General features: G+C 37.2%; 1 protein-coding gene across 4 annotated transcripts in view; it reads right to left on the bottom strand.

Moving 5' to 3' along the window:
- LOC128991621 (uncharacterized) overlaps positions 1 to 16386 on the bottom strand; it is a 403846-nt gene that overhangs the window by 232574 nt on the left and 154886 nt on the right. For all 4 annotated transcript variants that reach the window (XM_054414670.1, XM_054414667.1, XM_054414668.1 and 1 more), the window contains one exon: positions 11427 to 11503. Coding sequence is in view for 3 of the 4 variants with exons in the window: in XM_054414667.1 (XP_054270642.1) it covers positions 11427 to 11503 (77 nt within the window). In the remaining variant the exon portion in view is untranslated. The remainder of the gene's footprint in view (positions 1 to 11426; positions 11504 to 16386) is intronic.

The following is a 16386-nucleotide window of genomic DNA, read 5'->3' as shown; positions in this document are numbered from 1 at the left end:
ATAAGCTTAGGACTAGATATCAAATAAACTCCCAATTAACTTATAGTGCAGCCTAGCCCTAATTTGTCAGTGTCAATGAAATAGTGCAATATCAAGGACAACCAAACTTGGATATACAACCATGTTTATACCTAAGGTTCCTTTTTGGTACTCACCAACAAGGATCAACCGTAATTATTTTCAGTCAGAAAGTGTCCTGAGTTTCCAGAAAATTGTAACTTATTACATTTTAAAAATTGAGGGTAAATTAAACGTTTCGGTTCTGGTTTTGGAGCGAGTCCAAGTTCTTGCAGTGACTAATACTTCAAAGGAAGGAAGGTGGGAAGATTTTCATACTACTAATAGCCTTCTTTGAATTCAGCGTGAAAAATACTGGGTAATTTCTATAGTTTCGGCCATTTTGGGGAACCAAACAAATTTTTAAAAACTCTTCTATCTCATCATTTCAGTACACTATGATATTATTATTTGAATAGAAGTTAAATGTCAAGAAAAAAAATACCGCAAATTATTATTTTTGGGATAGCATTACATTGACCAAGGAATACTCTCAAAGTGTAAAGTTTCCCGAACATAGCTCGGTCCCCAGCTACTTGTCAAACAAATCAATAATGTACGTTATTTCATAAAATTTGTACCTGAGAAATGTACAAATGGAAAATGCATTTCTCGTAAGTGTAAGCGAATCTTAAAATGATAGAATTTGTAATGATACGATCTTAAAACGAGCAATTCAGTATTCTTATTCAAAACACCAAACACCCGCCACTGGATCAAAATATGCCCGCACGGCGCAATCCGGCACGGTGGGAAGCCCCTCTCGTACAATTTAAATTACGTACATAAGCCAAAAATAAAAAATATGATTTAGAACATCTCGCTTTTTGTATACAGAATCCACTGTTTTTAAACTAACCTGACCAAAAAATTAAATAAAGTAGTAGCCGACAAAAAAAGTTCCGTGGAAATTTGCTATGTCACGTTTCATAAAACATGAAAAATAATCGACTTTATTTGAATATTTAAAATGATAAGTACCGGGGGACCGAGCCGTGGCTCAGTATGTATATTTCGATTGTAAAAGCAATATAAATGAAACTCGTGTTTTCTGTATAACTAATTTCGGCTTTTATTGTTTAAGTTTCAGTGGAATTTTAATTTACTATGATGTAACTTTAAATGGACAATGCAAAACATTAATTTATTTTAATCTTACACATTTCTGTTATTGTAAATAAATCATAGAAATTTAAAAAAATAAAAGTAGTATTTTTTTAAATACGTTCCTAATGAATGAATTAATATGCGATCACAGGTTAATACAGTAGCAATCAACTACACAGCATTAAAACAGCACAGTGTATGTAAGGGGTGTGATTTATTTCTTGGTACTAAATTAAGTCATTCTTCAAGTATAAGTAAAACTTCAGCATGGGCCTACTCTCTAACGTACTATCATATGATTGATTAGCTGAAGGCAGATAAGTCCGATTCAAGCTTATATTGCTTACTATAAAGATTGTTGTAATACAATTAACTTTAACTAGTGGTCGTCCAGTGGTCGAAAACTCGACCAAAAATATGTAATGTACAGGTTTCAAATGATTTAGGCCTAAAACTTGTTTTCTCCGTGTGAGTAACTAAGGACTTCTGGATAATTTAAATATGATATTTATATGTTTCTTACTCAGGAACAATGCCGTTCCGGGACACTATATAAATGGACGTTAACGTGATTATAAATTTGCATTTTACATAGTCAAAATACAATAGGTATTGCGCAACCGTGATATGTTAAGTCATTAACCTTGGTTTACTAATAAAAACTACACCGTATGCTTACTCAAACAAAACAAAACTTGCTTACTGTACAGTAGTAAATCACGTAAAGAACAAAACAAAATGAAAATGTAGACTAGAAGACTACTGATACCTGATACCGTAGTCATCCTAGGCTACTACTACATGATGTTTCAGAACAGAAGTATGGGGATAAAAATATTAAATAACTCATAAAACACCATAAAATCATAGTACTGTACTTAAGTCTTTCTGGTAATAATAACAATGATAAAAATAAGATAAAGATAAAAATGATGTAAAACACCTCTTATTATTTCTCTTTGTTCTATTTTTTCATTGGTTTCTCTACACCCACAAGTTGTCATGGTTACTAATCACCCAACGACCCAACCACAAAATATGTGACAAAATATTGTAGTGTTGTGACAGCAGACAGAAGCAGACGATTGTCAGTATGTCAGTGTCAGTGCAAGATTGTCAGTCTGTAGGTGCGAGCGTATAGGTTGACCTTGACGATACTGATCGATATTTCTCCGTTTTGCTTCCATCTTATTTTTGTTAAATGAACTGTAATATTTCAATAATTGGGAACCTACTGCACATAAAAATTACCGTAAATAGTAAAATATATCGTTCATATCGAAATATTAGACTGAAAAACACAGTTAATAAAACATTTTCTTGGGATTTGTGAGGTTATATAATATATAGGCATCATGATGATGCGACTCCAGTTAAGCGAGGTTCTACTGTATTTGCAAGTTAAAGTTACAAATAGATAACCCATTATGGTTTGTATTCAATGACCGATGTATTATACAAAATAAATTATAACTTTTTTTGATATTAATCAGCAGCATTTATTACAGATTGCAGCACTTATTGGTATATATAAATATCCCAGTTACTATTAGTAAAAAAAAAATTAAACACAAAATTGTGTGGCCATTCAATTTTTATAAACACAGTGTTAAACATTTGACTCTGCAGAATACCGGATGGTAAAGAGTGTTTGGTTTCAAGAAAATAAAATAAAAAATAGTTTAACCTGCTTTACTATTTATTTTGAAAAATAATAGATAGGAAACCATAAGGATAGGTATGGGATTGAACTGAAATAATTGCAGGAAAACTTAAATCGTAAAGTCCACAATCTGTACATTGTTAGAGAGCGAGAGAGAGAGAGAGAGGGGGAGAGAGAGAGAGAGAGAGAGAGAGAGATTTGATAAGGAATCTGAAAAGTAAACAAATAATCGTTTCTGGCGTTCGTTATATTGTACCCCCCTCCCCCCACCGTATTTGCACTCGTGACCACTTTTTGTTGCTTCCTTATCATTCATCCGTCCCAAAATATAATTCCTGTAATAGTTTGTTTGTAAAATTGAAATTATTATAAAAATATTTTATCTTTCGAGTGTAGTTTCATGGTTATTCTTATCAGATAGAATAATATCGTTGTCATATGTAATAGTTACTCCTTCGCGTTACGCAATTGCGTAAAAAACAGTTCCAGTATCTCGGACAAGATTCACGTATATTTCTCGAGATCAAGAAAATCCGTATAGTTCCCGGTCCGTGGAAACACTGTAAATACTAGGATAAAAAATATTGTATAAAGGAGAAGTTGACTCAAATTTCAACTGAAGGTAAAAAAAATCAAAATAACTTAAAATATGAGATGATGAACGGGTAGGATCAAGATTCAACCAATTATAATTAATTAATATTCGACGATCCTTATTAGAGGTGCATCATATTTATTTGGAGTATGAACATGTTTAAACATTAACACGTAGTTAATCACTATCCCAACACAAATAGTAACAAGGAGTAAACGAAGGTTACAGACCGCTGGGTTTTACCGCTACAAAGTAGGGTAGGGTGCCGTACTGGCTACACTACTCCACGATAGAACACACGATGAGACAGTCTCCGCATTGGTATTGCAGTTACGCTTATCGACACAGGCAGCAGCACCGGTTTGCTGTTTTCATACGTATAAAGTGCACGGGAAGCCATACCTGACTGGCTTATGGGAGAGCTGACTGGCTTTCGGGTGGGTGACTGCCACACCGAGTAAATTACCAGCGCACTGACTGCCAAACCGGGTGGGCACAAAAGTATATATATATAGATTTATATATATATATGTGTGTCCGTGAACACGATAACTTGAGTAGTTTTTATCCGATTTTGATGAAATTTGGTTTGAAGGTGTAAGGCGGGATAAACTTGAATGAGTTCGCGATCCAGCATGATCGGACCATGGGAACAGGGTTTTATGGGGGGTTTTATGGGGTAAAAATTGGTTTTTCTCACTTCTTACCCTCAAAACACGAAATTTCCCAATTTTTCTCTAAACCTTCTTAAAGAGCTTAAAAAAACAAACAATTCAGTATATCAAAGTGTTTTTGTACGGTTATTGGTTACGGAGAAAACTAAAAAAATGGTAAATTTAAAATTCCTATGTTATTCTTATGGAGAATATTGTAAAATGTTGTAGTTTGCTTCTTTATGGATATATTTTGATCAAACTTGGCAAATTTATTTATTTTATAGTAAGCTATCAATATTTTACTAAAAACACACTACTTTATTAGTTTCCTTGTAGCAGCAAACCTAGGTACTCGTTTAACCCAATGTTATTTAAATAGATCAATTGAAAATCAATTCGGACAAATGGAAATTCGCTTAGACGGCAGGTTTGCTGCGGCGGGGGTATTTTATTTATGACGACAACTAATTTGCAACCAAAAGGTGAGTGAGCGTAGCGAACGAACTTCAACCTGGAGGCGAGTTAGCGTAGCGAACGAGCTAACCTGAAGGCAAGTGAGCGCAGCGAACGAGCTCAAACCTAAAGGTGAGTGAGCGTAGCGAACGAACTTCAACCAGGACGTGATTATGAGCCATGCGAATACTTATGAAGTTAAACGGGGCAAAGCCCGCGGGTACAGCTAGTCACACTATATTTCTGTAAATTCTCGTAGGGTAGCAAAATGGTACATGCCTTTTTTAATGTTCCAAATGTTCCAAAGGTATGGAAAGAATGCAGATAAAATCGAGTTCGTCCATAGCGACAAAGTTTTGGCAGAAATCGAATACAACCAAAAAAATTGTAGAAAATTAGACCTATAGATAGAAAAATTATAGTTCCGATTTTCCTTGTTTCAGTTCATTAGTCTCGCAGTATGTGTTGGAATGCCAGAAGGCAGCTGGGTAGCGGGGGCGGCCCAGACAGAGGTAGAAAGTGCGAACAGATAGTATCAACTACAGTGAAAGGTAGCAACTGTAATGTCAAGCTACCAGCTACCGATCATCACCATCATTTACCTCATCTAGCTCGTATCCGGTGAGCTCAGATATGAGAACTTGCGAGCTACTACAGTACAGTACAGCAGAGTTTCAATGGGCGTAAGAGGACATGCCGATAAAAATTTAGTTGGGCGATTTAGAGTTGTTGTATTTGTAAATGATTTTAAAATGAGTTGAGGTTAGGGACCAAGAAACCCGTCTGTAAAATATGTTTCAGCCAAACATCGCTTAAGGTTGTTGCATACTAATTGATCAAATGCAACGCCGATAGGCCTCTTCCCCGATCCTCAGATGTTTCTTCTCTACCGGCTCATATCTACTAGAATGAAATGGAAAAGATATGATAGAAGCAAATAAAAAATAAACACTAGAGTTGAAGTCGACAGACATACGTCCAACCAACACAGCCACGTTCCTCGCGTCACACGCCGATCTCGTTGATACGAATCGCGGACCGACGTAAGTATGATATTACTCTAATAGCAGGCCATAAATAATTTTCTTCAATGGGATTTACTCATAGGGACTACCCAGCCATCGCCTTGTTCTACCCTTTAATTTCCTTGCAAATGTCAGACCGAGGCATGTTTGGTACTTAGGTGTTCCTCAGTCCAACCTACACATACAATTTCTTCATCTGATGTAGATGTACTCCATTGCTGATTGGCGGGATTTAGGCCCGTGAGCTCGGGGACCGAAGGCACTAGATATGCTCGCTCGACGAAACCAAAACGTCGATTTCGTTTAGTGTCATGAACGAACGTGCTGCCTATATCACACTACCGCAAGAAAGAACTCTCTTTAGTGCCTTCTAGATTGGCCCACTGCAGCTACTACACTACATCCAGGAACATTGTTGCTGATAATGACAGTAGGAACGGTCTGACTTGGATCGTTGGAACGGCGGGATGGTGGAATTGACCAATCGTGCATCTACAGGTATAGTCGTGAAGTGCAACGCTATCCAATCTTCGGTTCTGAAAGCAACAATGTTGTTTTGTTGCAATGCAGAAAATGTTGTTTGCAAACAGTATAAAACTAAACGGACTTTCATATTTATCGAGTACTATTAGACTACCCTTTCCCACAATTATTTTCTTCTAGCAAATTAATATGACTTTGTCAAGTGAATGTATGGATATTTTAATGTCAGCTGCGATTTGACTGTGGCTAATAAAACATCACCTAAATCCTTTAAGTTAAAATAGAACTATTGTAGAGCAATTATATAACTCTAATGCCACTAAACGAGGAAAAAGTACAATTTTGTATTGACATAAGAAGTTATATTTAGGTCGATCTCATCGGAATTTGGTATTGAGTTGCATGAAGGTCACTGTGCAGGGTGTGAGAAGTATAGGGACAAATATACAGGTAAATTATACCATTATTTTAAATAGTAGGCTACACAAAAAAAAACATAAAGTTGACATTATTCATTATGCCCATGTTAATAGTTCAGGTAGTGTTATTTACTTCGTGTATACATAGAACAGTTAAGTCTTTGAAGAGTATTTATACATACATACATAAAGCGGAAAATGAACATGAGCTTTCGTGATGGAAAATGTCCGCAATAAACCTTTGAACAACATTAACTCACCATCACCAACAATGAACTTCAAACAAAGTATTTATACATCTTGAAATGACTCCGGTAACATACACCCAGTATTGCAGAGCAAGTAAAGTAAGAAGTTCCAATGTTATTGATCTTGGCTCGGACATGTGTTGCGGTTGTAAACATCCGCTCAGTCTCCGGGGACTCGGTGTACCTTCCATGCATTTATATCACTTTCTGTCCAGTCCGGGCATCGCTGGGCAGTGGGCAGTTCGATCTACTTAACACGCCGGGCATGTATCAGGTAACCGCAACGACTGCGAGAGCTAGCAAATAGATGTGTGTTTTAGAAGATCTCGAGAATGTTGAATATAAACTGATTATAATATTTGATTTCGAAGCACTAAGGAGAAAAATCCCCAAATCCATGGGTGTATGTATAGCCAAGTGTAGTGTCTTAAACGGCGCGAGAGGGACGGGTTAGATTCTGAGTAAATCCAAGCAAATCCCAGGGGTTTGGGTCTCTTTTCGAAAAATTGTATGTTACCAATTAATGCCAGCGTAGAAAAAAAGATCACAAAACCCCAGTAGACTTAGATCGTTAAAGTACAAACTTTATGTGTGAACTAGCTGTGTACCATTTCTACGCACCCGATCTTATAGTAGTCAGTTGAAACTATTTTTTTCAGATATGCGGGCAAAACTATTACAGTATATATAAACCTTCGCAAAAACAGTATCTGGCAGTTTCAAGCCAAAACAAATGCTTCGCAATTAAATGTCACTCGGATCGTGTTGGTCCATATGTTAAATCCAATGATTAAACTAAAAAAATGCTTTATAGATCTATGAGACATAGCCCTAAATTCCAAAAGAACCAAATGTGTGAACCTACAATAATCTATATATTAATAGGCAAGCATGTAAAATATAAATACATAGACTTTTCTCTAGAGACAACATGTGTACAATGTGTTTCTAGTTTATTTTTGTGCCTCCATGGTGATTGCTTTATACTTCTCAGAATTCACTGTTTAGTCTTGATAGAGCGGAATTATTTAGGTATAAGAATACTAAGAAAACTACCAAATGAAAGTAAAATTGCTTCTATTACATAAGTATAGTTCTTGTATTTTATTTTCTTGTATACTTGGATAGTAGTTCTTTTTCGGACACCCGGTACACTCAGCCTGAGTTTCACGACATGACTCTTTAATCCCACTAGATTCACAACCACACGGGACGTTTCTATTATGTTTATTACGATTCACAGCTCATAAGCCCAGCAGGGACAGAATTCTTATGAAGATGTAACGTGTTGTTGTGTAGGCCGACTCTATTCCATAAAATTTAACGTTCAACACACACCAAGACTAGGCTCTATGTAACGCAAAGGGAGTAACGCAAAAGACGGCTCGATTGCTTGTGTTCCTAACCACCTGTGTACACAAAATTGTCTCATTCTACACCTGCACCTCAGCTACTTCCTATATATATATAACATTTCGAGTAGAAATTGACTGTGTGTGAAGTATATTTGACCAATAAAATATCTTAGCATTCATGACGGTTTTAGTTCTTCTTGAAAGTTATCAATTGTAATCCTATGATAGAGTTCTCTCCGAGTGTAGGAGTTTTGCCAACGGGTATCAGGTAGAAAGGGTCCCCATCCATGAATTCCACATACTGCGGAGTTTTGCCAACGGTTGTGGGTTGCGCGAGAGGGGGAGGGGGAGAGAGATTACGCGTGACTGTGAGGGTGGCTTCCGCTAGGGGTGGACACACCAGGCAGGATGCTGACTGTGTTCAAAGTATGTAATGCAGTTATGCACCTCTGACTGTGAAAGGAAATGTATTGAATTTTTAACCTAACCTAACCTAACCTAACCTAACCTAACCTAACCCACTGCGACAAGCGCATAACTGCCAAGCGTAGACAACCCTGACAATCGCTCTCCTTCCGGACGTCACACTCTTTCTCCCACCACCACCGTTGGCAAATCTCCGCACCAAGAGGTGGCCGAAGGCATTCCCCCCATCTACCTGACACCCGTTGGCAAAACTCCGGTTCCCGTTCTCTCCTCTCAACACTTCTTCAACCAATTAATATTCAATTTTTGAAATTAGCTTCTTCCACAAATCACAATCGATTTGATCTTCCTCGATAACTCCATAATATTTTGTTTTTAAGTATGGTATCTATTGCGCACCTATTTAGCCCAAATTTTGGTGAAGAGTTTTCGTAATAAACAGATAAAAAAATACCGAGTTACAACATAATATTATTTACATCTACAACGTAGTTTCTTACAGTTGTGAAGTATCATGTTCGCGTGCCGGTAACGAAGCATTACAAAATTCAACGTCGTAGTTTTTGTACACGTTGCTAACATCCGCCAACATACGAGCTGCGTTTCCTCAATACTAATAAACCAAGATTCGTATTCACCCGGCTTAGTCGTAAACTCGAACTATCAACAATGAGCAGTTCCCGCCATAATGTCGATCACATGGCGGCAATAGCCGGAACAGCTGATTGTTTACTTACCCACTCGCATGATCTCGTCCCTTCTCTGGTCTTTGAGTCATCAGCTGATCAATATCTACCTTGTCGTCGCCTACTCAGCTGTCTCTATTATCAATGTGTATTGTCTAAAATTGTTTATAGTTATCATTTAATTATGCAGGGAGATTTTAATCTTGCGTTAATAGTTCAGGCGTCTGCCAACGCACGTTAGAGAATTATCGATGCGTTTTCGAGCGCCCATACTTAACGCAGTGATTGGATTTTAGCTTATCTATTATATTATTAAAGTGATACAATCACATTTTATGTAAACGGTTAAGGCCATTTACCAAATAAAAATATAGGCATATGTCACATCTAAATTAAGCTTAGAATGTGTAGATTTGCCGAAAAGTATTGATATGGACGAATTTCCTAAGGGCTCAGCCCCACAGGCTGATTTCCAAAGGGCTACGCGTGGCATGCTTCCAAAGTTTACATGATTTTATTTTATTTAGTTAATGAAACAGCTGGTCAGTACAATGAACTGGTGTTTGTATATTTACTCGAAAAAGATGTTTGTGTGTGATGCTTTATGTAGATTTAGGAGGGTTATGTTTGGTTTGAAAGAAAGGTTGTATACGTTTTGTAAAGTATTGCTCAAAGTTTCATTTTGTAATTTTTATAGTAAGCTACATATAAAGAGGCTTGACTAAAGTTGAAGAGTTATCGTAAAACATGTCATTCGTGAAGCATCAAAATGAAGCAGCAAATGATGCTGTTGCTACACTAAGGTAGCATGTCATTTTGGATCTATTGACATAAAAGGTAGGAGTTTGAAAGTAAGTAGGTTTACACTTTTACATCAGTTTATATTTTCAAACTAAATCATAGAGTTGCTGAAATTTTAAAACACACATCAGAATTACTTTAATAGCACTCTAGGTCACCTTTTTCCCCGTTGCAAAGCACGGGTATAGCAGCTTGTATTATATTATTTATATTATTATTTAAATTATTTATTTTATAATGTTATTACGTAGAGTTATTTACATCGATGGTTATTACTTGAGTCAAATAAGTGTTTTGCAATACTTGCAATAAAGTTGTACGGATACAGTAATAAAAAAAAAAACATTATTAAGAGTCTGGCAGTGCCGGATTACCAATAATTCTGAGGAATGACGTGTCAAAATGTGAATTTTTGAGAATAGCAGAAATACTGATGAACTATATCAGTATTGATTAATAAGAGGCATTGATAAGTATCAAAACCTTTTACCGAATACACCCAACCTCAAATGCTTGTCCGAAAACCTAGCAGAACGCACCTGGGAAACTCATCAGTACTGTTGTGGATTGAATGGGACGGATAGCGGGGTTTAATTGCATCACGTATATCACCGTGTACGATTGAATGTACTTTTTTAGAGGTTAGTCTCTTGAACTATTGATGAGACCACGAAACGTCCCAATAGCGTGTTGCTATATCCCTCTAAGACAATTGAGGTCCGTCTTCCACCCCATCTTATACAATATTAACCACTGGAAGGTACGATTCAACACACACTACAGTACATTACCCAACACTAACACTACATCCTGCCTTGACTGTACTGCCTACAACAGTCTATGTCTAGCCCTGTATCGCTCGTGATGGATTTGAGATGGTACTGTTAAACATGCATGACTGACAGATAAAATCTATGCCGTGGTGTTTCATATGTTAGGTTGTTTTAACGACTATCCGCAGTACTAGATATTTAGACCAATTCGTTAATACCAAGGCAAAAATGTGGTTCGGATTTCATTATAAACTATAGGTCCCTTAGTTGCCATATCGATGGGGGGTTGCCATTAGCTGTTTGGGCTATTAATTAACAGCCGTGTCCAAGGAATATATCGGCCATACACTAACAAGACTACAAGATTGCGCCACTCATCCTACACTCATCTCCTTTGTATGGTCACCATTTCAACGAAAATTATTCAAAAAAGTATTTACTTTTTGATATTTCAGCACAGAAAAGAGGTACTGGATGAAAATTTGCAGAGATAATTTTTGCTCTAAACCCAGATGGAATAGTTTTGACCACCTCAATTTTTTTCCCAAATATGTCCGTTTCATAATATATTTTATTCCTGTTATATTTATAATTAATTACCCCCACCCTCTCAAATAAGATGTACTCGTATTTATTACGAGTGTGTGTGTGTGTGTAGTATGTGGTATTGTATACTGACCGTGTGTGTGGGGGCGGTGGTCGTGGAGGACTCCTTCTACGGCAGGGCGGCCACGTCGAGTCCGCCGGTCCCAGGACCTGTAACATAAACACCAATATTGATAAACATTCACTAGTACGGTTGACTAAATATGGATACCTCAAGAGTAGGAATATGATTTATTTTTTCAAATCATTTAATATTTGGTAAATTATTCGCTTCCAATAAGTGATAAAGGCTGAATACAGTAATTTACTTTTTGGAGATGTCCGCTCATTCTTTTTGGTAGGGGGAGAGAGTTCTATTCCATTATGAAAAACAGTACAATGGGATATATCTCCCTTAGAACAAGAACTTAGACTTAAATAACCATTACGTTCCAGCACAATACAGCGTATAGTCTAACGATCCGAAATGGATGTATGCAATTTCAAAATGTTAAACTATATTTGTATTTCACAACACCTACTAGTCCCACTCGAAGGTCAACGACCAAGGAATGTCAATACCAGAGAACGACAGTTAGCAAAGTCTTGGTAATACAAAGGCGTGTCGAGCGTTAAGTGGTGTCGACTCTTGAAAACACATTCGCTTGTACTTGAGTTGCCCGCTATAGTTATTAGCTAGCATTCCACAGCGGGGACACTTCTGATAACAATGCAAAAGTGGGAAAAGGTCTTGACGAGTCATACAACTACAAAAGTCAATCATGAACAGAAAGGTTTCCTTGTTAAAAAAGGGTTTTGGAAAGGCAACGATAGTTTTGAGCTTAGAAATAACTTATTGTCACACAGATTTGCTGATATATACGAACTTATTTCTGAGTGATTACTTAGGTTCCTAAACAGAACAGCAAAATTTGGCAACTTTGGCCAAAACCTTTTTATCGCTGAACACTATGTATTTTCCTCTTCGTACACAGTCAATGAATAAGGAATTGAAAAATATATTCCTACGAATACTTAAATTTTAAATTATATATTCTTATTTCCATTACAATTAAATAATTTGCTCACATTATTTCTTAACTATTTTATGGTTCTATAAAATTTCAATAACTACTTTTTCCCAAACTTTTGGTAAGGGGTGTTTTTATTTAAAAAAAAACATCCTTGGTATTGTGCCCAAATTTAAATGCAAAAATACAATGTTTGGGTTGTAAGACCAGCAGAAGCAATCCCACCAATAACTCATTTTGAAAACATTTCGTAGGTAATTTTCAAACATAAAATGCAATACTCAAAATAATTATTTCAATGACATAATCAATGCGCAGTGCAGTGCGCCGACGCGAAAGAAGCAGCGAATCATTCTTTCACAGCAGTGCCTTAACACAGCATTCTTCCCGGAGCACAGCCATCGAACCAAAGCCATAATATTTGAAGGCACAGCTTTTCTGAGTAAAGGCGAGTTTTCCGCAGCTAAAAACAATGCCCGCACATCAGCCGACGCAGTACGCAGCTCCACTCAAGCAGTACGCATCACACGCATACACATTGCACTGCGCCGACGCAGTACGCAGCGCTGTTAACTGAGCTCGTTAGACTATTTACGCATGAACGGTGATGACTGCACGACTCAGTCTGATCGTGAGAGACGCTCCGCCTCTAGCAGTGGAGCATTGGGAGTCAGCTGATTTATTGGGGTTGGAAATCAATAGTAACTTCAATAACCTTACAGGTGCTCCGTTAATACTCGTAGTACGTTACGGTTGTGAAATCTTGAAAACACTTTGGTCATCAAAACTACAACGGAACAAAAAAATAAAAAAAACATTATTCACGATTTTTACGATTTTATTGATTAAATACTAGGACATGATTACCTGATCTCGATTAGAAAATTTTAGTTACGTATTCAAGCCGTTTGAATATCTGTATGGAAGTAATTTGTGAAATTTTGTCCTCATGAAATGAAACAATAAATTGTTGTTCGCCAAAGTATGTAGGAGGATCAGGTGTGTTGCGTACACTGCTTTTGTTGAATAAGATAACCTATCCTATAGTTTCTAAGTTTGCAGATCGAACGCCCCAAACACATTTTAATAGCTTACAGTAATTCTTACGTGTGATGAGACATTTTCATTTTGTGCGCCTATTGGACTTGTCTTTCTCTGCTGTGATCCAGGAACAACCTCGCCAAACAAAGAACGCAAAGTGTAGAAGAACACAGTCCCTGACACAGCCTCTCTGGACCCACTCTGGACCCACGTCTTCTGTCTCCCTGACCCCCGGTAGTCAGTGGGTGTCCAAGGGGCAACGGTCCAAGGTGGAGGCGGAGGCACGGCTGTGCGTGATCCTCCATCACGCTGAGATGTACCGTTGTCGTCATTACACGCCAAGGCTGCTGCATTCCGGTACATTCACATCCCACTTCGATCACAACTATCTACAATCGTGTCAACTGTGTCCTCGCAAATCGCTCACCACTCCGGGGACGCGAAACACGAGGCGAACTTCATTGTGTGTCACTTGACACATATGTTGTGTAGCAGGATCGTGTAGAAAAAATAATCTAAATTACCATATTACTTTAGGTATTGTATTTTCAATTATTTTTAACTGCTATCACAGCTAACTGTGACCTATTTTGAATTAGACATTCCCACCCTCTTGTTAAGGTTGTATTCCGTAAAGGACTTGGTTCAATAAATCCACCAAAAATTTATACTGTTTTTAAAGACAGTTTCCTTTCATTAAACCAAATTGTTACAAATATCTTATTGTTGACTGTCGCATATTTCATGCAGTTATAACGGCTCCAGTCTTTCGCATTCAAAAGTCTTGATCTTAAAACTTAATTTATACGTTTATTGAATAAAATAGTGCCAAGTAATTCCTTATATATCACTAGCTGTAACCCGCGGGCTTTGCCCCGTTTAACTTCTTAATTTTCAAGATTATCTCGTTCGCATGGCTCAATCACGTCCTGGTTGAAATTTGTTCGCTACGCTCACTCACCTTTAGGTTGGAGCTCGTTCGCTACGCTCACTCACCTTTAGGTTGGAGCTCGTTCGCTGCGCTCACTTGCCTTCAGGTTAGCTCGTTCGCTACGCTAACTCGCCTCCAGGTTGAAGTTCGTTCGCTACGCTCACTCACCTTTTGGTTGCAAATTAGCTGTTGTCATAAATGTAAAAGAAATAATAGTGCTGCACCCTGTTGGTAATTTTTGTAACTTTAATGCTATTGAACATCACAGAACAGAACCAACTTGTTTAATTGAAACAGCTGTTAAAATTCAATAATTTCATTTCTCATAAGGTTAACATGGGAAACTCCAGAGCCACTGGGGCGGAGCCCGAAAGGATTTTTGAAATAAGAATATGCCTATATGTTAATCGAGAATGTGAGCTATCATCATGCCAAATTTCAGCCCAATCCGACCAGTATTTTTCGCGTTCACTTGTCACAAACATACATCCATACATCCATACATCCATCCATCCAAACTTTCTCATTTATAATATTAGTAGGATCAGCTTAGTGTATTTCGCACGTGCAAGAATATCCGAAAATACTCCAGGTAGAACAAACAAGTTTTGTTATCAATGTATAAACATTGTTAGCGGAGCCGCGTGTGGATTGACTGATAACAAACGGACGTGTTGGTGCAAGACGAGGTGTTAACGGTGTTAACAGCTGACTTCCTTGATAACTGAGTTCTGCAACACTTCCGGTAACAGCTTTCAGCACCACAAGGATGTTCAAAGATCAAACAAAATGTTTGAATTTCCGCGTTGGTTAGCACCGATCTTGAATCACTTTTTATACTGTACACAAAACCAAACCGCACAAAATAGTAAGGTATTCTTTATCAGTGAGTCTGAAATTTAAAAGAATCTTTTATACTTGCGGTAAGGCATTACTAAACTTGAATATATGTCTGTATATTGATTTTACCATAAATAATAGCTGGAAGTTAACATTTTCAATAAATTTGCTTTAGGGTTAATAATTGAAAAAGTACTATTGACAATGTCATATTTTCTTCTGCTTTTGCTGCTTAATTGAAGGCACAAATTCAAACTGAATCCCAATACAATTACAGTAATTGTTTGTAGCTAAGTAGTTCTTGTAATCAAAAGATGATCACCTGTTCGAACCTGATAATAGTGTGTAGATTTTTAAGGTTCAAAACAGCCAGTTTTGGAACAGTTTTGATGGGCCCAGCTATCCATTATCATTGGGTATTTAATCAATGATCTTGATTCGATCTTTAATAAAAAAAAGATGCACTTAATCAGTAACAAAGATTCACAGAATATGTCGCTCCTTTCTACACTCACATTGCATTCATAATTATCTTTAAAGAGCGTGTCGCTGAGTCCAAGTTTTCATAAATGATTACTGTAATGTTAGACTCCTTAACTAATATTTGCATATCAAATTAATACAGTAGCTACTTAAAAAACCGGGCAGTTTTCAAGAACCTGTTTAAAAAAATAAAGTTCCCCCAGTATTATCGTTGTTTGCCGTATAAATTCCTTATATTTATTATGTTCCAAGGAACACCTACCGCTAAATTATTTTCATTTTTCATTATGAAAACACACGTTCTGTTTAGGTACAAAACACAGGATCACGATAAGGTCACAAAAACAAGTCAAACCGCTCCATTCTACAGGAAAATAAGGGTGATCCCAAACGTGAAGAGGCTCCCATCAATTTGCATGCATTATCTAATAGAAACATAAACTAATAACGGCCATCCTGTGAGGCTAGTAATACACCGATGCCGCGGATACGTGGTACATGTAATCACTTAGAGGTGATGGTGACCATCCGGTAATGTGTACATCATTCTGTAGTATCCGGACGAGGAAGGTGAATTTGAGAGGTTGGAAAATATGTCAGTAGTGTCTGACAACTCCCTTCAAGTAAAAAACATTTTAGTCTGATAACAAAATATCGTTTTGTGTTATCAGACAAATCCCTTTTAGTTTGATAACACCCTAGTTGGGACCAAGAAAGTACCAGTACTG

This window comes from Macrosteles quadrilineatus, unplaced genomic scaffold (assembly GCF_028750875.1).
Source record: "Macrosteles quadrilineatus isolate MER2022 unplaced genomic scaffold, UCM_ALF_1.0 Scaffold_4__1_contigs__length_99947679, whole genome shotgun sequence".
Lineage (NCBI taxonomy): Eukaryota > Metazoa > Arthropoda > Insecta > Hemiptera > Cicadellidae > Macrosteles > Macrosteles quadrilineatus.
The sequence above is the reverse complement of the archived record's forward strand: the minus strand, read 5'-3'. Positions and strand labels throughout refer to the sequence as shown.